We start from the raw sequence: 22,767 nt of genomic DNA, 5'->3' as shown, positions 1-22,767 counted from the left end.
CTGACTTTTACGGTTTTCTTTTTGAAGTAATTGCTAATATGACTTAATATTTTCAAACTGTTTCCTGTGTGTCTCTAGGAAGGAAACTGGCATTAGCTGTTGCTGCCCGCTTGCTCTCGCTTTTACAGGAGCTGCGCGAGGACAGCGGCTGCTCAGCAGTGCTCTCTCCTAGTGCGCTTGGGCAATATAATTTTTCTTAGCCTGGTGATCTGAAAGCATTTGAGGATCATCACAAATCAATTGTAGCGCTTTACAGTTTACAGACTTTTGCCAAACCTTTTCCATATAATGAAAACAATTCAGAAACGACAGAAATGCCGCAACCAATTAGCACGTACAAACATTTATTTTGAAATTTCCATTCTAACCGTTATGAAGAATTACATCATCAAAGCACTTTATGGCAGTGAAAATAGCTCTTACCCCTCTGACTCATCCGTTATTCCATTAAAGCTGCAAAATGTGCAATCTGCTTGAAAAATAGGTTGCTTTTTATTCAGTATTTTCATGAAAAGTCAAAATTCGATAACAAAAAAACAAAAGAAAAACGCCCAGCTTATAGGCAATCTACATTTGATCCTCTCCCCCTTCCCCCAAAAATAACTTACAAAGATAGTTTAAAGTTTTAAATGAGTTTAAAACCAAGTGCATCTTTTTTATTATTTTTTTCCATAATAATCTTAAAATTCTAAAAACCCATAATTTACTTTCTTGGAAAAAAGGCAGCAAGCCGTTGCTTTTTGATTGGAAGAATATGTATTTCTGGTGAGTTCATTTTCTTTAACTTTACACTCCTGTTTTTGACGGGTTTCCTAAGAGCTTCGGCGTTGTCCCGCGGCTCCGGCTGGCTCTTCACGTCGTAGCACTGCAGCACAGAGTCCTGGGGCATGTCCCTTTTGAAGGAAAAGTTTTTAGTGGATACTCCCGAGAGGCCTTTGATCTTGCCACAGAAGATAGTGGGCACGGCGTCCTTGACGGACACGATCACCTTGGCCGTCTGGGATGTGCTCACTATCTCGATGTTATTGCCGCCCTTGGGCTCGCAGGCCGCTCGGCCCGCCTGGTCCACCAGCCACTTCTGCTGCTGCCGCAGGAGCTCAGCCGAGCTGCTGGCCGGGCCTCTGCCCTCGGCCTTGCCGGGGCTCTCGTGCGGTTTCGAGGGGGCGAAGGGGGCGGGCGTGCCGGGGAGCTTGTCCAGCGCGGCGTGAGCGGCGCCATCCAGCACAGGGCCCGAGCAGGCGGTGCCGGCGGCCTCAGCAAGGCTCGTGCTGCTGCCCGCCTTGCGGCACGACGCCAGCGACAGGTCCAGCGCGCCGTCCTCCGGCGGCGCCGGCGGGCTGGGCTCGCCAGCCCTGAGCAGGGGGGCCGTTTTCATGGAGAGGTCCAGGGCCTCGTTCTCGTTGCTCATCTTGATGACCGTGTGGCGGCTGAGCTGGGAAAACTCCCGCTGGTGGATGAAGTCGAAGGGCTTTGATTCCTCTTTCTCCAGGGGTGTCTGGGTGCCCTTGCAGGAATGCGGGGTGAACAGTGGTGGTTTGGGGTAGTCCGGGGCCACCTTGGTTTCGGTGCCGTGAGGCACGGGGATGGGGATTGGGATGGGGATGGGCACGGGCACGGGCAGGGGCACGATCACAGGGTAGGGCACCAGCAGGGTGGCCGGCGGCACCAGTGGTGAGAGCGGCGAACTGAAGGCCTGCGGCGGGAGGGACGCGTAGTCGGGGGGCGGCTGGCAGGGGCCCGAGCCCAGGGTGCCCTGCGAGGGGAACAGGTCCTGCAGGACAGCGGCGAAGCCGGGCGTCTGAAACACGGGCGGCAGGACGGGCTCCGGGGCCTGGCTCGACGGCTTCGGATCCAGCAGCTGGGGCTGCCCCACTGGGGCCGAGGAGCCCTGGAAGAGGCTGCTGTGGAGGGGGCCGGCGGTGCAGGGGGCGCCCGGGGGCAGCACCAGGGGCGAGTTCAAGTGCTGGAAGACGTGCTGCTCCAGGAGCAGGGGCAGCGGCACGGGGCCCTGGCTCGTCATGACGTAGGGCGTGCTGCCGCCGGGCGCCAGCTGCGGCGCCGCGCTGCCGGCCACCTGCAGGTGGATGGGCAGCACCACGGGGCTGTCGCCCAGGCAGATGGGCTGCAGCACCGTGGCGGCCACCTTGAGCGCCACGCCACCGCTCTGCGACTCGGCTGGCGGCGTGAGGATGGAGGGCGCGGGCACCGTCACGAGCGGCGAGAGCGCCTTCTTCATCAGGTCCGTGGAATTGATGTTCCAGGCTTCGGCCGTTATGAGCTGTGCCACCCCGTTCTCCAGCTTGTTGTTGGCCATGGTCGGCGGCGAGCTCGTCACGTCCATGGGCAGGTTTTGGCCGTCCTTGTACAGCTCCTCCATTTTGCAGGGCTCGTGAGGCTCGGCTGGCTCCACGTTTACATCGCTGTCACCAGAATCCGTGCTGGGGGCTCTGCGCTGCCAGAAGCATCTGCACAGGCATAATTTGGCCTGCAAAACAGAAACACATTTCAGGCACCGCATAAATCTCCTCCTTAAAATAATATTTGCGATCGCCTTTAAAGAGCCCATCGCCGAAGAAAACCTGCTAAATGTTTCCACACTTGAGGGTAACGGCTCCACAGTACCATACGGTACATACATGCGCATGCTGTATATACATACAGCGGTGAGTGGTGCGCGAAGAGTTCTCAGGAACTTGTACTTAGCCATAAACACAGATAATGTGAAGGGGCTGGAGAGCTGCGTGCGGCGATGGAGCGGCTCCTCTGCGCCGCGCAGTGCCGGGCTGCCGCCCGCTCGACATCTTCAAACACAGCGGCTTCGCGTGACGGCCGCGGGCGGCAGGCCCGGAGACAGGGAGCTGCTTTAGCTCAACAGCAGCACAAAAACAAACGGGGCCAAAAATAAACAGCCAGGAAGGTGCCGGGGCGGCTCAGGCTCCCTGTGCCCCCAGGACCGGCAGCCCTTTCTTGTCCTTGCAGAGGTGACGCACCGGTGCCCGCGCGCTCTCCCGGCATCTCCGCCGCACGCAGGGTAACAAAGGAGCCGCCAGCACCTCCGGCAGTGCGGCCACTCTGCTCTGCTCTGCCCCTGGGGAACAAAAATGTGGAACAAAACACAAAAGTGCCAACCCTCCCCCCGCCCACCAATGCTTGCCTTGCTCCTGAGCTGGATATGGACAGGAATAAGAGCCAGACACCTGGTTAATAAAAATCAAAGCAACTTTAAATTCACTTTGACAGCCTAATCCTTTATCTTAACTAGGCAAATCTTGGTTGAGAAAAACAAAAATAAAAGGCAGAGATGTCTGTTAGGCAGCTCTCTGAAACATCTAGCCTGTTTCCTACCAGGATCCCCCCTCACGGTGGAGGCAGGGGGAACTCCCACGCGCGCGGGGACGCTTGCCCCTCCGGCGGCGGCAGCGCATCCTGCTCCTGCAGCAGCCATCACCATGGAAGCTTGGCCTTCTCCAACTCTGTTTCCACGGGGAAGCACTGGGGCCCCCTCCCAAATGCTCCTTTTTCCCCTGTGCGTGCGGCCGAAGGCGCCTGCCCCACAGGGCGTCGCGCAGCGGCGCTGCACGCGGAGGCTCTGCCCAGGCCCTGCCCCGGGCGTGCGGCGGGAACACGCAGGAAGGGAGCGGGGCCGGCACCGCGGCCTGCGCTGGCACCGTGTCCCTGGGGGAAGGATTGAGGGCAGCGGGGGCGCTGGGCGCCTCTCGCGGGGCTCGCACAGCCCTGTGCGGCAGCACGATGCCCGGGCCTGCGCGAGTCCGCGGGACCGGCCACATCCAGAGCTGGGGCTGCTCGAGGGGGCAACGCGAGTAACTCACCAGAGCCGCTTGGTTTCTTTTAAAAGGATTTTTAAAAGTAAACAGATTAGTCATTTATTTTCCACTACTGCCACCAGCCTGAAGAGAATAATTCACAATTTTTTTCGTCCCCTAAAAATGTTCTCAAGAAAATACCCACAAACAGAGGCTCGAGGGGATTCATGTCCTTGCTCGGCTCTGGCCAAGCCAGAACACAGAGGGCCAAGGGCTCCCAAACCTCCCAAGCACAGAAAACAGGAGGAAATAAATCACTTATTCCAAAGGTGACAAGTAGTTGAACCAAAAATAAAATAAAATAAAATAAATGAGCCCATCTTCCTTTGAAGAATAAGGAGCAAATGCTTCTAAAAATAAAGACAATGAAGGGAACTCTCAGCCGATTCAAGTTAAAATAAAACGCTGGCATTTCTGCTTATGAATTAAAAAGCCATTTTTATACTTCTCACACAAGCTCCCTCTCTTTTTAAAAAACTCCCCATTTTAAAATCCTCCCGTGCCTGCAGCCTATGCATGCATCTTCACCCTGCTTGGTTCTGCAGGGTGAATATTCTGGAGGATATTTTGCAAATTAGATCGTCTGGTTGGGATTTTTTTTCCTGATTGTTTGAAAAGCGTGAGATCTCTTGTGTTTTCACAGAAAATTAATGATCTAGTAGGGACAGGAAATGACCCTCTATTCCCAAAATAAACTCATTTTAACACTGAGAAACAGAAAAATTAAGACGAAAATTTTGCTGTGTTCAGAGCTGTGAGGGCTCAGCACGCTGTACAGACCCAGGGGGAGACACAGGTAGCCTCAGAAGAGGGAAGTATGAAACACGGCAATACCCCCGCTGCCGCATCCCGGCGCTGCAGGGCTGGCGCAGGGGGCACGGAGAGCTCGCCCGCGCGGCCGCCCACCCGGCGAGAGGCCTGCGCGCTCCCCTGCCAGCCGCAAGGGCCTCACCCGCGAGTGCCCCAGCGCAACGTGGCCGGGGCGCTTCCCACCGGGGACACTTGCCGGGGACGCGGGGCACCCGCCGGGAGGGCCATGTGGTGCTTAAGCCGCTGCCGCCGCGTGCGAGGCCGGATGGAGGGGCAGCCGTGGCCCTGGTGCCTGCCACAACTGCCTGAGCGTGGGGAACAGGCACCGCCACAGCCGGGAGCAGAGCGGGGCCTCGGGAGAGGACACATGCGGGCAGATGCGGGGCCAGGACATATCCTGACGTTGCTGCTCAGTGAAATATTTGCGGCTCCTGCGCTCCCTTTTCTGTATGGTGCGAACTGGCTGCAGGCGCCAAAATCCTAAGCCATGAAGAAGACAAACTATAATGCCAGTATTAACAGTAATGGCTGTTACTGCTGTACTATATTCCTACTTTAATAAAAATCAACCAGGAGTATTTGCTGCCCTTCTCTTTACTTAAGTCGTTGCTTCACCGCACATTAATATATTAAGAGTTACCCGGTTTTCATGCATGTAATCCAGACAGACGAATGCAACATAACTTAGTGAAAATGCCTTATATTTCCTCTGTCTACCACACCTCCGTGTCTGAAAAACAATTAATTTCACTTTCTCCACTTCCTTCTTTAATATTTAATCCATTATTTGCTCTAATTGAATATGAGTGTATGGCGCTGAGAAGCGACCTGTTGTGAGTAACACTGGTTTTCCCACTGGGGTGGTGGTAAGAGTTAAGTTCATGGCACTACGCAGTGACGTGCGTGACTATACAGGAAATGATATGTTAGCTACATGGGGTGCCATTAAAAGGCTGGTGAGGATTCCTGTATTTCTTTGCAGCTCTTGCTGCAGGCTTTGCAACGAACTCATGTCCTGAGCCTCTCTCAAGGCCCTGGTGCTGGGCCCCACTGTCGGTGTGGTCTCACCTGCCGGGGCCGGGCACGCGGGCAGCGCGGAGGGTGCCTGCTCACCCATTTGATCAACAACTCGCTTCCTGAATTTCCCATCCATTCATCCATTTAAAGCACCTGAGACTGGCAATTCCGGCGTACTTCTTGGGCACCAAAGGAAAAAGAGTAGCCAACTCACTAGTAACACTAAAATAACCTTTTCCTGTAGCCAACTCACTATTAACACTAAAATAACTTCCCTTCTTTGCGCCACTGGCAACACCGTGTTCAGCACTCCCTCACAAACCCTGGTGCCAGCGTGCGGCCGTTCCAGCACCTGGGGCACACGGGTGCGGAGGGGTGGGGGGACCCTCCTGGCACCCTGTGTAGGATGGTGACCACTCCAAGATTGGGGACAGACAGAGCCAAGAAGACACACAGGACATGTGCCAAGGCAAGTCGCCTTTGCTGCTGTGGTGGGCTGACAGATGGACCCCAATTTCGGCCCCAGCACCTCTGGGCATGGGGCTGGATGTCAGCCCAGCTTGCTGAGGGTTGCGCTTCTCTGAACTTTCCAGGTGCACCGCGGAATCACCCCAGTTTTGCGCTTGCTCTCCATGCCCAGTCCTCGGTCCCCACCATCCCCAGTGAGGCAGCACCACTCACAAGGAAGGTGTGACCCGCGCCTGAGAGGCAGAACTTACTCCAGTGTGGCCCAGAGCGCGGAGCGAGAGCTACGCAGCAGCAGCACCTCAGGTGTAAGAGCCACACACACACATCATCTTTGCTCCCCATATCACTGCACGATGGCCACACTCACCCTGCAGCCTACACTGTGGTGTTTTCCATTACATGGAAGCTGCGTTACATGAGACAGCGGCTGCTGAGGGGCAGTAAAACCAGAGCATCTCCCCAGACAGCCTCAGAAGCTGTGGTGGGAATGAGGACGCCCTTAAGGCAACAGGTTCCCTTTTATATTCCCAGGGCCGTGGTGGCATCATGGATCCTTGCAGGAGGCAAACCTACTTGTGCTAAGGCTCCCATCCAGGCCATTAATCCCCAGGGGAAAGGAAATCATTAGGGCATCACGAATCGGCACATATAGAAGGGCACTGACGGTATGTACATGCTTCTTAGACACAAAGGACGAGCACTTTCCCAGTGCGGCAGTTGGACTGGCTGATGGTACCTCCATCTTCTGAACAGCCCAGCTGAGAAGCACTAAGGCGGCCGGCCCATCGCACAGGCTAACCACCCGCAAAGAGCTGCCTCGCAGTAATGTATTTGCTAACTATATTGCTGTTGTCAGCAGCCCGTGGTTCACAATCCATTCTGAGGAGGAGAGAACTCACTCCCTTCTCATTTAAAAACAAATCAAGCCATTTTTTTTTTTTTTAATCCTGACACAGATCTGAAACCGGTGTCTTTACTCCCAGGGGCAAAATATACACAGCAGACTATAAATGCACAGGAAGGAACCGAGCACTTGCCCGATAAATTTCCACCTGTAGTGAATTTTTATACCCAGTCTGAAAACCTTGCACAAACTACATTTCCAGGGGACACCCTGACATGTATCTGGCCCTACAGTGGAGGTGGTGCACACCGCTCCGCCGCCGCCACCGCATCCTCCCTCCCACTGCTCTGTTTGCCACTGGTGCTCCTACCTGGATGAGGCGGCCAACGGAAGCTCTCCCGCTCTCCCAACAGCTGCTGCTCACGTGGTCTGTGGTACTGCACATAAACAGGTGCTATAAAAACACCACGACTTTGAAATTACTGCAGATTAATCTTGCTACTCCCAGTCGCTCAGGTTCCTTGTTTCTGCAGCACATCCCAGCTCCTGCTGTTCCTAAGCCCTGCACTGGCAGGCTGGGGAGCACCTTGCAGCCGCTACACCTTGACCTCCATGGTTTTCACACGTGTGGTTGTGCCTGCGGGTTTGCTTTTCCACTGAGCTCGCAGCAAGGCTCACGCTAGCACTGAAAGCCTGCTGAGGCTTCAAAAGAAAACTGTATGATTTTCCTATGGGAAAAAAATATTTTAAACAGTTTTTTCCTGCCATTAAATATCCCATTTAACTGATTATTTAGTATCGTTTTCAATCAAAACATTAGATTTGCCAGTAAAGCAAAGCAAAATGAGCTGTTTTGAGAACACAGAGCTAAAGAAAACAAACAAAAGAGCCGTTACTTTACAGTCAGTTTTAGAAAACATGTATTTTGTTTTCCCAGCAATCGATACACCAATGATAACAGGAGGAAAGGGACACCAATTAAATGTAATTGCCAGTCCCACTTCCCCCCAAACCTGAAACAAAAAGCACTCAATGTCAGCCTGATAAAATATTTGCTTCTCTTCCAGTCAAGGGCTTTATTAAACAGTCCTTAAAGCACTGCCGTTCTTACAAAGAATTTCAAAGTTTCATGTCAGTTAAATGACTTCAAAGCCTCATTAGCTCCATGACGGAGGTTTATTCTCAGCACAGAAACATTCGGCTCACTCCTTTCTCCTGACCCATTTCACTGATCCCAGACTCCCAGACATTTCCACTGAAATCCATTTGATCTTTCCCAATATCCAGATGAGCGTTTGCACCAACTCCACAAAGGCGCTTTGTCCCCCGCTCGCTCCCTCTTGCCCCTGCTTGCGCGAACCCGTTTCACTCCGCACTACAGGGGACAAGCTCCCCTCCCAGAGCAGTTACCCAGTCTCAGCTGATGAGTTCGTGGTGGCAAACTTAATTGAACTGTTGCAGCACTTTGGCAAAACATGTGACCAGGCCCAGTTTCACCAGTAGCTTCAACAGCTTCAGCTGGCTTCTACACAGAGCAGTCCTGGCACTCCCAGAGGGGTAAAATCCCTTCCCCAGCCAAAACCCCACGAACTTTGCAGAGATGCCGCTGGCACCACGCACAGATCAACAGACCCAGCACTGACGCCAGCTCTCAGCTTGGCCGAGGGGCAGGGTAAACACTGCAAGCCTTTCCACGGCCCCTCCTCATGACCAGCCTGCAACTCAAGCTAAAGGGCCCTTTCTCTTGGCGAGGACAAGGCTGGAATAAGGATAGCCTCGGCACTGCTGGGCGGATTGCCTCTAAGCTCTTCTTGCTTTATAGACCCTCTTCAGATGCACAGGAAGAACAAGCAAAACCCCATTTGACTGTATCTTCAAGTCATGGAGGTTAGAACAGCAAATCTTGACACACCTCTGTAACTGATCTTAAAACAACCCAAATCCAAACCTTCACATAACCTAATATACCTTCCTGCTTGAAGAGATAAATAATCAGAAGCAAAGCAAAATCGAGGAAGAGCTTGCACCACCCGGCTCACAGCTCATGCTTTAGCCACCTCAAATGTGAACAAGTGGGCCCACAGATGAGGCTGGGCAGACGATTAGCTCCATGTATGTGGCTTGTGCCACCCGCCTCACTGTAGGCAGCCAGGACGGCCGAGGCTTGACCCTGCCGCAGCTTGAGGGCTCAGGCAAGCACACACAGCAGCAGCTAATAAGACACAGGAGGATCAGGTGTGATTTGGAGAGCCGAACGGTAGACACTTCCTCCCTCTCTGGCACAAAATGTGGCTATTTAATACTTGCATCCTTTCCCACTGACATTAGTAACCAAACTGCCTTTCAGCTAACTGGAGATCGCATTTTATATCCACAGCCTCAGATTTATTAAACTGATTCCCCCATCTCATCACTTTGGCAAACCAAGTTCAATGTTTCATCAGCTATGTGGTGGCACTGATCGTCAGTACAGAGTATGTCCACATTAAACTTCAAACCTGCCCCATTCTTGCATCATTTTATCTAAAAAATTGTGAGGATGGAAAAGCTTTCAATCCCTGCATTTTCATCATGGCAAAATTCGTAAGCAGCTGCTGTGATTCGATTTAAAAGAGCAAGACAAATTTAGGATCCCTATAACATGACAAAAAAATGCAGCATTTTTTTCTTTTAATTTGATATGCCTCCACGAGCTCACTTTCATCACTGCCTGCTGTACAGAGCGTCTCTAGGTCTCATTTTGAGAGGCAGACCAATGACCCACTCTTGCTGTGGTGCTGCGATGCACGAGATGTCAGCCTTTTGACTGAATTCAAGATAACGCCAGTGTGAAGCGCAGCATTACAGTGCTCACGGATCTTATGAGAATACCTCACAACTTTTCCACACATTTTCACCCACGGAGACCAATTTTGCTCTCCTAGAAGCTTAGAAGAAGTCTCCTAGAAGCTTAACTGTGCAATATAGATGACTCTCACCACAAATAATACATTAGCAAAGGGAAATGCTGAAAATCTGTCCTGCTAGACCTGCCTGCCCTCGAGCTCCTATCCCCTGTTCAGCTCCGCAGCCAGGTTACCTACAAAGGCAGCAGGTGCAAATGTACCACAGTGTCCAAGTACCCCCTCTCCAGCACCTCTTCCCTTCTCTGCTCGACTGTGAGCTCTTCTGAGCAGAGACTGTTTTGGCCTGGGATTAGCACAAAGCCGAGACATCGGCCAGGACTCCAGCGACTGCTGCAATATACACTGGTTACCGGTTGTGAGTAGGGTGTACACATACACAACCCCGCCTCTACAGAGGGCTTATGGAGCTGTTTTCCCTTTCACTCTATTTTTTGCCACTATTTGCAGTTCTGTTCCTTCAGTATGCCTGCTCCTACATTTTATTTTATTTTATTTTATTTTATTTTATTTTATTTTATTTTATTTTATTTTATTTTATTTTATTTTATTTTATTTTTATTTTATCTTTTAGAGTACACCCTAACTTTTTCAGGCCCCAAGCCTTACCGTGTTTCTTTGCTGCCGAAGCATTTACAGGCTTCCTAAGCGTGAACATTATCGTCCAAAATTTAATGCTCTACTAATAGAAACCTTCCAGCCAACTCAAACGCATTTGAGTTGCCTCCACTCAAAGGCCAGGATATCCTGGTCCGGGCTTAGATGCTGCACAACCGTGTGCTTATTCTACACTCTGCTCAGAATATATAACTGGGAAGTAATGCTCTGTGTAACCACAGATACAGACTTTGACAATTCATAAAAAAGGTTATTTCAGGAAATGTTGGTAGGACAACTGGTGCTGTAGAAATAACACTGTTATTGCAGGTAAAAGCAAATACTATTTTCCCGACGCTATGAACCAGTCAACATGAGAATATTTGCAGCCATGCATTGTGAGAGGAAACAAAATCAGTACAACCCACACTCTTCCAGCCGAACCTTTGGGGACCACATACATCATTATGAACGCAGCATACCAAATTTTGTTATTATCACTCCCCCGTCTTAATGATGGCTGCGTGGCACCGGCGCAGAAGTACCTCACCGTACGATACTGCATCCCTGACATATTTACTGCAACATTCTTCACAAGCAATTCCCATTGTGATGTGTGCTATTACGTGGTCTGAAAAACTTATGGAAACTGCAGGATACAGAACGACAATTACATCTTTCCCAGATGAGACTACTACATTAATGGATCAGTGTAATCCATCATCATAGATTGTAAGTCCTCTGGGAAATGTCACCGGGCCACTCCAATAAATCTGACTGCTGGATTTTGTATTTGGCTATTCAGCTCAGCCTTAAGAAGTAGTTCAGAAACATGTTCAGTGGTGTGATTATGGCTTGGCTCTCCCAGAGAAGTACAGTTGTTGTACATCCATGAAATTCAGGGCTCACATCTGCATGAAAATGTGCAAAAGAGCACAAAGAATTTAAGCTCTGTGCTAATTCCTTACATTTTCAGTTTTCCACAGACCAATAAATACATGGATTTTGGTACACGGACTGTAGACTATAAACCAAGGAAGCTGATGGCACAGCTCTATTCATTTAACAGTAACAACAACAAAAAAAAAGAAAATACAAAATAATAACAAAATTAACAGATAAAAAATACCTATAAGCTGGTACAAATTGGTGTGATTCTGACAGCAAAAAACCCCCTGCTCCTTTCTTACTCTTCAGGCCACCTGGCACAAGCAGCGGATCTGTTTGTCTCTTACGAAAATGTAAGGCGCTACCCTACTGCCGAAGAGCATCCTTCCCTCAGCAAAGTCAAAGAAATAGCACACAAATAACCGTCTCCTTGGCGGTACCATGTCCTGGCTTGTCCTCCTAACAACAACAGAGTAAGACCTGAGGCTGTATTCTCTTGTCTTACACATTAATACAAATCCAGGAGCTGTATAAGAAAAGGCTGAAAGGAAGGTCAGTTCCATAGAAGCCCTTCTGTGAGGCAGTTGTGAGTGAGTGGCTACGAGGGCACTTTTGTCTCTTGCACTTTGTGTATATTCCGTTGCAGGCAACGACATATTTTCCTGACATGCCGTTCTTGTGGCTGGAGCTAAGCTTTGCCTCCTACAGTATTGGGGGTGGGGAGTTCTGGCTACATTTCAGTGCCCTGGTTTAACCATTTCAAACCCTCCCTCGCCTCATAAAATGCATCTCATTCCAGGGTGCTCCCATCCCAAGCCAACTGGGAGAGAAACAGCAACGTGCTCGGGCCTTTTTCCCTCATTCCCAGGCTCCGAAGTTCGGGTAGCAAAAGCACAGCCAACTCCTACCAGGGCACGGACCGCGGCAAACATTGTGGCAGCAACTGTCTACCTATAAGCTGAGCAAAACGCAGCGGCGCTAGGGAGATTAGCAAAACAAAGAGGAAGTAGTTTTAATTACATAATAATTGCAGGGAATAAAACCTGTCCACAGCCTGTATAAGCCCTAGGAAACCGCACTCGCTTGTCTTGCCTCAGGCAAATCTGTGTGTTGGAAGGCATGCTCAGCTATAAAAATCATACCTTTCCTGCAGATAAAAACAGCAGGAGTGCCTGTGAAGTACAAAACAGTCGATATATTTTAGAGTGGAGTTACAGAAAGCAACTGTGCTAACTGCAGAAGTTGCTGTTGGCAAAGGGGGGCACTGATGCCACTTGGCCTTCCTGCAAGCTGTGCAGTCCCCCCTCCATCCTCTCCGCTCTAACATGGACAGGACCTTCATGGAGCTGCTTCAGCTGACTTGCTCAGCCCAAGCTACCCAAGGCTTTTCTTCTCCCGGGCAATGTCCCTTCCAGGTTGAGCACCAGCACCTACCCGGGGTAAGCTGTGAAGGGCAAAACCAGCAGCCATGAGGACATTTTGGGAAGAGCTTTTTGGTGGCAGTGGTTTGTTAGCCAGGTTCCTGACATTTTGCAAAGCCCAGCCTTCAGCAGTGCCCCTTCGAAGCGACCAGTGTCACCCTCGCTGCCTGCAATGAGGCTCAGCTCCTGCCCCAGCCTCCCGCAAACGCCCAGGATCACAGTGGCTCCCTGGGCACAGCAGTGGTGACCCGCTCCCTCTGACAGCATCTTTGGCTAATGTTATGGCTAAAAGAAATCCAAAGTCTGAAATACAAAAGGCACAGCAAGAACAAGCCATTTTGCAACAAGGATTGCAAAAAAAAAAGCCAAGCAAACTAAGTAGGCAACCAAGAAAACCTCTGTTTTTACTGCAGGGCTCCGACAAGCACAGGAGGCTATGAATGCAGGGAAAGTTGCTGCTTCTTGTGTTGGCGGACACGCTACTTTGACAAACCATTGGCTGACCTGAATAAACCCCTGACGAGCAAAACTCAAACCAAGTTGGACCGTTTGTTGTCCACTGGCTAAAACGCAAGCCCTTCGAGACCCCATCTGAATCTTCCCAAGAAAGGCAGCACAACTGCATTGTCTGAGAAATTGCACAGACCCTGCTGACCCGGCCCATTGCAACGGTCTTCGTTAGGAAGGCAGGGTGCCACAGGAGACACAAAAGCTGTAAGCCCCGAGAGGAGCTTTCTGACGAGACACCGAGCGAGCTGGAGCTGCTGTGACCAAAGTGGAGAACCATCATTTTCCCAACGGGCCTAGCCCATAATGACCACCCTAAGTTTCTTTGGCTCCCTCATACAACGATGGCACAAGTAGCTACAGGGAGATCACTACTGGGTATACTTTTCAGAAAATACTTTGGGCACACTAACTTTAGTAATGTTTTTTAAGGCATTACGGCTGGTGGCTGGGTGTAGGACTCGTCTGCACACTGGCAAGGCCATGTGGCCAGCCAGTCTTCACAGGGCACATGGCCTTGGAGACTTCTCCCATACCCACCTCGCCACTGCCAGGCGGCTTCAGTGCTCAGCGGAAATGCTGCTGCAGCATGTGGCCAAAGCAAGAAAAATCAATAGGCTGTATCGACTCTTTGCCTGACATTAGTAATTTTATGGCTTAATGCTAACTAGGGTAAGCAGGAGAGCACGCTACTACCAAAAACTAATTAAATGGGGGAAAAAAATCCTCTAAAGATTCCAAAGTAGCCCAGTACTATAAATGCCTGGTAAACCCTTCTCTGTCCTGATAATCATGATCAAAGCTGAACTTGCACAGTGCACCCTAAGGAAGGTCATTAAAATAATGACAAGGGTCTGTCTTTCCATAGTGTCTCCTCTCCCTTGGCAATTTTGAACAGGTTGAATTAAGCTACAGGGAAATCAGAGAGAAAACCCAAATCCTGAAACATCCTTTGAATCCAAGGATCGGGACCCTCATCTGATACAAATCACCCTCGGCTGACGGTTTGGTCCGGCACGTGCTTTTCCCCATAAAGTGGAGGCCAGAGCGTTAAGGGAAGCAGGCACGCCGAGGCAGCAGAGGCGCAGCAGGCGGGAGGCAGCGCGTGGGGCGGGGATGGCAGCAGTGCGACAGCTTTGGGCCATGCGCCGACGGCCGCGCGAGGGGCAGCTCTGGGCAGCTCTGCGTGGCAGGACGCGGCAGGCAGGGCGCAGCAGCCTCACTGTTTGGGTTTAATTGTCTAAACAGGCACTGAGGGATTAGGCCCTGCGATGGCTCGCACTCTAATTAAGGGTTGTTTATTATCAGCTTGGTCCTGATAGCGCATATTTCTTCTTTGCGTAAACAGAGCTGACGGTTTGGTCTAAAAATTCACAAAACCAAATGGATGGGAACGTCCGTGCTTGAGCAAGTTATAGAGTGTGAGAGATGCCATGCAGCCCTTCCCACAAACACAGAGCCCCATCATGTGCGGGGACCCTCCGGAGCCGGGTGCCAAGCCCGCGGTGAGCGGAGTGCACGAGCATTAACAACCCCCAGCCAACAAAATACCAAGGCCTGGGTTTTTCTTTCTTAAATGCCAGTTATGATCAGGATAATATTTACAGTGTGGAGATTTTTGCCAAAGCATTCATTCTCCGAGTAGCAGTTATATGCAACCAGAGCTTAAAGAGATAGTTTGACTAAGTATGCTCCAAAGGCCAAGCAAAGTTGCTACCCAAGTGTCCTGGACGTTGTGAATACGCACAAAGAAAGGGCAGAAAGAGGGTCGGAGAGGAAGAGCGTTCTCTTACAGCCAGAGGAACCCTGGAAGAGCACCCCATAAGGCTGCGTTTGGATCACGGCGTCAAGCAGCTGAATGAACAGGTGTGAGAGCCGGTGTCTCCTCTGGGCCTTGGATAAGGATGGGGAGCAGCCCCTGAGTGGGTTGGCCTGGGACCAGCTCCCGATGACTACTTTAAATCACCTCTAAAGTTGCAAACTCAGGCCCGAGAAGAAAGGAAATGCAACTTCTGCAGTTGCCTATATGACTTCAATATGCATTATAATACATTCTTAAACACACAATTTCCCCCTCTTTTTTCTAAAAGGCCTTTTTTTATGCTGCAAAAAGGACAGATGCAGACAGCATCCCCCCCCCCCATAGGCATCTTTGTAGTGTGCAAGTGCCTTCCTCCAAGTTAAGTAACATTCTCCTCATGCAGATTTGCATATGCAATTTAAAAGCATTAATTTACCCTAGGAATCTCCTCGTAATGACCCAATACTAAGTTCTAGCCATGCAAATCTGTAGAATTATTTTAGACTTTCCCTTGCTGCAGCTTACAAGGCAAGCCTACTCTAGTTAGTAGCTGCATTTTTTTAAACGTGTTTATCTGGGTCACTGCTACTTACAGCGTAAGAAGATTTACTGAATCCAGTTTAACATCAGCCTGGTGCAAAGGAAAAATTTCTTTAATTAAAACAAAAAGAACTATATTGCTTGGTGGATAAAAATATGAACATTTTCACTCTTAAGTTTTTGAACTGATTCAAGACTAAAATGGATTTCTATGCAGATTTCATCTGAAAGCAGTTTAGGGTATTTTTTGGTGTCTCTGTCACGAACAACTTAGTGTAATTGGTAATTTCAGCACCAGAAACAAGGATGCTTTTTTTTACATGATAACATTCAAAACCAGAAGCCATAAAAGATTTTGTTTTCTGATGATGTTGGTGCACTTGGCATGCTGGAGCACAGCTGCTTATATTCCAGATTGCCCAGAGAGGCAGTATGTCTTTGCCATGTAGCATTCACCATGGGAAGCCGAAGAGAAGCAAACCTGTTTTGCTAGCTCTACTCCAATACTCTCACATTTTCCATTAAAAAACAATTTGGTTCTTTCTAGACAAAAGAAATGAGGGATATTCAGAACACTGGAAAGGCAACTAAATAGTCTTCATGCATTTCTGTCTTTCCTGGATGTTTTTTTGAAAATACTAAAAAAAAAAAAAAAAAAGAAAGAAAGAAAAAAAAGGTCATTTTGGGGGAGTGGCGGGAGGCAAGCTGCCGTTCGTGCAGGAAATGACGTAGGGGGTTGAAAGGCCCTGCGTGATGACAGTCTCCAAGTGCGCTTGTGACATGAGAGCAGCGGCCCATAGCATCACGGCAGCAGGCAGCCAATACGGAAGTGACCCAGAAAAGATGAACGGACTCCAAAGCCTCGCACCTCAGCACCCAGCGGAGGCCGATCTGCAGTGCAGCCGGCACCACCTGCGAGCAGGCGGCTTCCGTGCGGAGCCGCTAGCCGCTTCCAGAGGAGCTCATCCCCCAGAAACAAAAGCTTTCCTCCCCTCTGCCTGTTCCTCTGGTCGGAGGAGGAGGGCGGGCAAGGCAGGAGCTGCCACTTGCAGCTGCGGACCTGCAGTGCCCAGGGTGTGCTGCTGTGTGGAGCTGCCGCCAGGCCCTGAGGCTGCGGCTGCGAGGGCCCTGGGCGGCTGCGTGGGACGCTCAGCGTCCACCCTCGCCCAGCCCGCAATTTCGTTCCAGAAAAATGTCCATCGGGCGGCAATTACCAGGGCACCGGTGTCACAAAAACGCAAGTTACAGGAGTCCTGTTACTGTCATGTCTGGCTAACTGTTCCCAGCTCCACGCAGCGGCAACACAGTGCAGGAAGGGATTCTGTGATTCTGTGAATGTGTAGCTGGTGCCTTGATCCCGTTACCAGTGCGATGCTAACAGAGAGCGCAGTAAACACGAATCCAGAAACCTTTCCCCCAACAAAAAGAGATAGCAGGGATGACAGATTTCCCTCAAATTACTGGAAAGAAACATCATAAATGCTTCATCATAAAACCTTCAGTTTTTAATTAAGGTTTTTCATATATGGCAAGTGTTTCTTCAGTTGTGGAAATACATACATACATATATATAAAAAACATATATATATATATACATATATTCAGTTCCCCAAATCTATCTGTGGCTGATGGACAATACTGCACCTATTTACTGGATTTGGTGATCCCCACCTTGTTTAGCTTTCGGCATTCCTGCTTGTTTATAAGCAGCTGACTTCTGGCACATTGTCGTACTGAAGCAGCAGCGTCTTGCAGCCAATGGAGCAGTCAGAGATGAAGACACTGAATGAGTAATAGACACAGTCTCTGGCCCCTTAGTTAGGGCAGCTTTATTTTATCATACTGATTTTAGAGATTTATCACTTCCTTTACCTTGCTCTATACACCCAGCAAAGAAAATCTGTTTTAAACATGTGATAGGCACAGTTTCCATCAGGGAGTAAATTTGGGCATAAAATAAGCAAAAAAAAAGAAAAAAAAACTAACAAACTATTTTCAGGACAGAGCTGATCAATGAAAACAAGTTTCTGAACACAAATATTGCTTAGCATATTTATAAGATCAGGCTGCCATATGACTCTTCAGATGATCTGAAATCACTGGAACTCCTTTGCTTAAAAACACAGCTGTAAGACATAATTAAATATAGGTTTGGGCTTTGTGCACAGAAGCATGACTACCTTTTCCTCGAGCATCTCAGATGGCTGTTACTTGTCCTTAAAGGAAAATGCATTCCGTGCTAACATCAGGTCAAGCAGGTTGTGAATGCCCCCAGTCAACTTGATGGGATCTTCATGCAATAACTTTAGAGACCCGTATTAATAAACACAGATTTATTTGTAAGCAGCTAAATCACCAGTCCTATTAAGATCAATCTGCAAGAAATGAAACCGGGGCAGAAGGAGAAGGAAGGAGGACAGGATGCAGAGCTCATGACATCTGTATTGCAGAGCTTCAAGGACCTCTGCGTTGTCTCTAGATCAAAGGACCACTTGATAGCAGTCACCAAACGCCTTCTGGCAGAACACTACCATTCACCTCATCCCTTGCACATCCTCCCAGGAAAGGTCGCTATGTTGACGCTCTTCATGATTTACTCCCAAGAGTCGCTGTAATGGGAGGAAGTGGTAGTACACGGAGGCCTGGCAGTGGCAGGGAGATTTGGGGACCTGCTGTGGCATCTGCTGCAGAAAGAGAAGCTGGTGCAAGGTCCAACACATAAGCAGTTTTGGGGCATCAAAGACTGAGAAAAAAAATGCACAACTGCTGCAGGAAAGGAGCAGGGGGAGAACTCAGGAATCCTAAAGCTGCTGACTGAAGGCGTAAGGTGAGGGAAGCTCAGCTTGGTACAGCTAGGGATACAGATGGAGTGGCAATAAAAAGGTAGTCATCTGTGCAGTGCAGTTAGCCTGCAAAAGCAGATTGACTAAGGGATGTCTACTGGTCTTTCTAAAAGTAGCCAAATGCAGATAAAAAATATTTCTGACCACAACTGATAAAGTGATATATTTCCAGAACTTTGAAAGCTGGAGAAACAGAGCCACAAAATAATCCCAGCAGTGTGTCCTGGTCACATTGCAAAAGCCCAGATCATGCAGAGGTCTCCTTTTTATGGAGAGCTTTTACATGGGCTCCCCAGTGTTGGGGTACGAAGATCTCACTCTGGATTCAGGGCCTGAGGGACGTAGCTGGCCAACAGAAGCAAGTTGCTATGTGGAGATACCATGGGATCTCCACAACATGATTACAAAACTGCTCTTGGCTAAAATTACAGAAACTGAGCTCTCACTGAGGACAATATAGAAGGCTCTTGAAGAAAAATATGCTTATGGTCACTTCAACATACAAATCCCCTTGCATTTGGTCTTCTAGAAGGAAAGAAATCACTGAAGCCACGCATAAGTGACAACCTGTCTGGAGCTGACTGAAGACCAACTTCAGATGCACGTTGTCATTTACTAAGCCATTAAGAAACTTCTTATCATTGCCTTGAAGCCACAATTTCCTGTGGCCTACTTATAGCTACTTTGTGCCTCAAATTCTCAACTGAACAAAATAGCAAAAACCACTAGAAAATGTGAAGCCAGTAAATATGAAGGCAAACGTCCCAAGATTTATGAACAAGGGTGGATGTAATTTAACAGTAGGGCTCTAGCCTGAGAAATAAACTAATTGAACAACTAAGTCTAAAAAAATCAAACAAAACCATTCTCAAGCCCAAATTAACAAGAACCTGAAACAGCCAAAGAAGAGTCAATACAGATTTACTGCTTTGGTATAATAAATTCTTTTGGATATTGCTGCTTGCTCAGTATAACCACAGAAATGGGAACGGCGAATACTGTACTGTGATTTAGGGACTGGAAGGTTGTCTGATTTCATTGTGCTGGTAAATAGAACAGTGCAGATACTGGCTCTCAGAAAGCTATTTTCAGATCAATATTCAGAAAACGAAACAGTGATACTTACTTTCTACAGGAACAGCATGTTTGCATATATCCATGTATATGCACGCATATGCGTGCACACTTATACACACCCTTGTATTCTCTTCCATCTTTCAGGTCCCAAGAATACGGACTAAAAACAACATTGCTGCATTCCAAATTGAGATCTCTGATTTTGCAAAGTGGTTGACCTTTTACATATGATGTATTTCTGCTAACTGTATGCTCTACTCTCACAAAAATAAATTCAAGCAGAAGTGCTCAATAGAGGCTTAGTTCAACTGTTTGTTATGCCAGACATATGAAGGTGTTACTCCACAGAGAGTTTGCAAGTGATGGATAAATCACTGAAACCCCAAAACATTCAGTCTAACACTTGTGTGTGTTAGTTCCATTTCTTTTTTTTTCTCTCTCTCTCCGAGTGGAGCACAGTAAGTAATTACTATATTTTCCTTCTCACTCACCGTTCTGCAGGCTTTGCACCAGAAGCACAAGCAGGGTTGTAACTCAGAACACAGGTAGCAGAATCTGTGCAGTTACCTACAGTGTCCATGGGAGAGGATGCTGATGGAAAGCAAAGGAGGTACGTCAGCACCAGCAAAGGAGAGGAGGGAGAAGCCAGGAGGCAAAGGGGCCAAAGAGCAAAGGGGAGCTCCCTCACCCAGGCACCACTGCAAGCTGGAGCCTGCAGTCCCCGCTGCCACCTTCACCTTGCATAACTACTCCTCTTGGCTTTGTCCAAAACTCATGGCCTCTCTACCTTCCTCTCCATCCCCCACATTGCAGGGAACATAACACTCATTTCTGCTTCCCAATGGCCACTGCAGAGGGCCAAGGTCCCAGTGTTTTCCAGGCTCAGCAATACCTCGGAGAACTAAATGCAGACAGAACCATTTAACATGAAAAACCACAAAACTGTTTAGGACTACAGCCAATGGGACACGAGCTAACCAGGCCAGCTCTGAGGTGCACATGGACCTAGGAAGGGGAGTGCATAAGGCTGGCCTTGAGCCATAGTTACCCTGCATGAAGTCTGCAGCCCTGCACTGGAATCAGTAACCACCCAAGTATGTGAGAGGAGTGGGGACCACAGAGCACTGCTGGTGACACGCTGATCGGTAAGTCATTTGTCTCCCTTTCCTCAGTACTGGGCTTGCCCTACTTATGTCCCATGGCAATGCATGGCAAGCGTCCAGGGGGCATGTCTGGGACACGCTTTCTCTTAGCTGAGGACAGGACAGTGTCTGGAGAAGAAAGGGTGCGTGGATACGTTCATGAAAAGAAGACTGGGAGAGGATTGAGAGAACTACGGAAACTGCAAAAAGAAACTCCAAGGACACACGTCCATACCCTACAGCAGGACAAAAAGTTAAAGCACTTCTAGGTATGATAAATAAACCAGGCCACATCCAGATTTCTGAAAAGCGCTGCAGGAGCTCGCCGGGTGATCCTTTACCGTGTCCTCCTTGATCACTGTCACCACAAACAACCACTGGCTCTTATCAGCAGAGACGTCTCTGTGAACAAGTGACTTTAGGACACAGTGTCCTTCCCCAGTTCCTTGAACCCTCCAGACAATTTACGACGCTGTCACTCATACATATTCCCTTCTCATTTGCACAGTTCTTTCTTTCCTCTAAATTTACCATTTTGATTTTTAAACAAGTGTCCTAAAAGCCATTTTATTGATAACCTGGTTCACTTTTCAAAATATTTGCAGATTATAGGATAAATTGTTTGCTTTTATCCTTTCTTTGAGAGATAACAGTTTGGTAACTTACACTACCCAGATGAAAATTTACTGGTTATCATTGGGAAAAGCAATTCCTTTACAAAACTAGTCTTTGACCCGGTTAGTCTTTCATAAACAAGCAATGAATTAAAAAATCCTCAATGGATAGAGAGCATTGACTTGCACGAATGTTAAAAGGAGCATGGATGACAAAGCCACATCATCCATATTTGTAGCCTAAAGACCAGGGATGAGAAACTACTGAAAACTTCCCTAATGAAATGTCAAAGCCAACTAGCTTCACTAAAGCTAATCCGCAAATCTTGATGACAGTGCAGATTACCCAGCTTGCTAAATTGGCAAGTGTCCAAGAAAGCTCATCTCCTGGGATTACACCTCCACTCAGGCTCACCTTAGCCTGAATTATTGGAAGGACGCATGAGGAAACAAATTTCAGCTCACATATTTCATTCCTGGGCCCTTCCCTGTGCTATGACCAAGCATTAGGATATTGAGCAACAGCGGCATCTATATGCACACAGGCAAAGCCCCAAACATTGGCAATGATTAGGCAATGGCCAAGCACTGGCAGTAACCAGACAGAAAGCTGTTGACAGATGCTGCCATATAAACCTCCTAAGAACCTTAAGATTTGGAACAGAAATCCCTCATTCTTCATCTCTGCTACCTTGGGTCTGAAACACTCAAAATGAAGGATTATTTTGCCTCACGCTGGCTATCTAGATACTTTTTTATTTTTTTAATGTAATATTCCAGGTTGTGCCGCTCCTGAACATCAGATCCAGCAAATCAAAACATTTTATTGTAATTTCATATTGTTTACTTTTGCAAGCCAGGATCTTGGCAGAGATGAGCATTTCCTCCAGGGACGAAGAGGATGGGGCAGGAGGGGGAAGCGGAGGGAGGCATGGAAGGAAGCATGCTAACGCAGACTTCCTTATTGTCTGTTTTAACAGCAGCACTGGCCAAAATACAAAGGAAAGGCAGCCCCTTGCTACAGATTTAGACACACTGGAGAAAGGGTGTGAAGGTGCACAAGGGCCAGTCTACGCAGACGTCAGCGACAGATCAGGATCCTGGCACAGCCGCAGGAAAGCGCCCGGGCCTCCTCGCCCTCACCTCTCTGCCCCCATCGCAATGTGGCTTCATCAGCAAGACGGGAAAGGCGGCAGGCTTCCCTTCGGGGCAGAGCAGGCACAAGGACGGCAGCTGAGGCTGTCCTTGGGACGGAGGTGAGCGGGAGGACAGCCGTGGCTGAGCTCTTGTGAGCAGCTTGCGCTGGGGCAGGTCGTTCACGGAGGAAGACGCTGCTTTTCTGTCACTCAGTCTCTCCTGGCCAGCTGAGCACGGGTGAAGGCAAGGCCCGGCCAGCAGCCCTGAGTCCCACACAGTGTTTTCCTCCAAAAGGCCTCGCTCTTGGGGCTGACCGACCACGCGAAAGCGGCAG

The 22,767-nt window shown here is 48.9% G+C and overlaps 1 protein-coding gene across 1 annotated transcript in view; it reads right to left on the bottom strand.

Moving 5' to 3' along the window:
* Positions 1 to 327: 327 nt before the first annotated feature.
* Positions 328 to 22,767, bottom strand: part of RAI2 (retinoic acid induced 2) — a 41,680-nt gene continuing 19,240 nt past the window's right edge. The window contains exon 2 of the mRNA XM_088532739.1: positions 328 to 2,485. Coding sequence (XP_088388865.1) covers positions 704 to 2,377 — 1,674 coding nt within the window. The 5' untranslated portion in view covers positions 2,378 to 2,485 and the 3' untranslated portion in view covers positions 328 to 703. The remainder of the gene's footprint in view (positions 2,486 to 22,767) is intronic.

This window comes from Tinamus guttatus, unplaced genomic scaffold (genome assembly GCF_059628265.1).
Source record: "Tinamus guttatus ecotype Peru unplaced genomic scaffold, ASM5962826v1 Tinamus_guttatus_pri_ptg000470l, whole genome shotgun sequence".
Classification (NCBI taxonomy): Eukaryota; Metazoa; Chordata; class Aves; order Tinamiformes; family Tinamidae; genus Tinamus; species Tinamus guttatus.
Note: the sequence above shows the minus strand (reverse complement) of the source record. Positions and strands in the feature narration are given on the sequence as shown.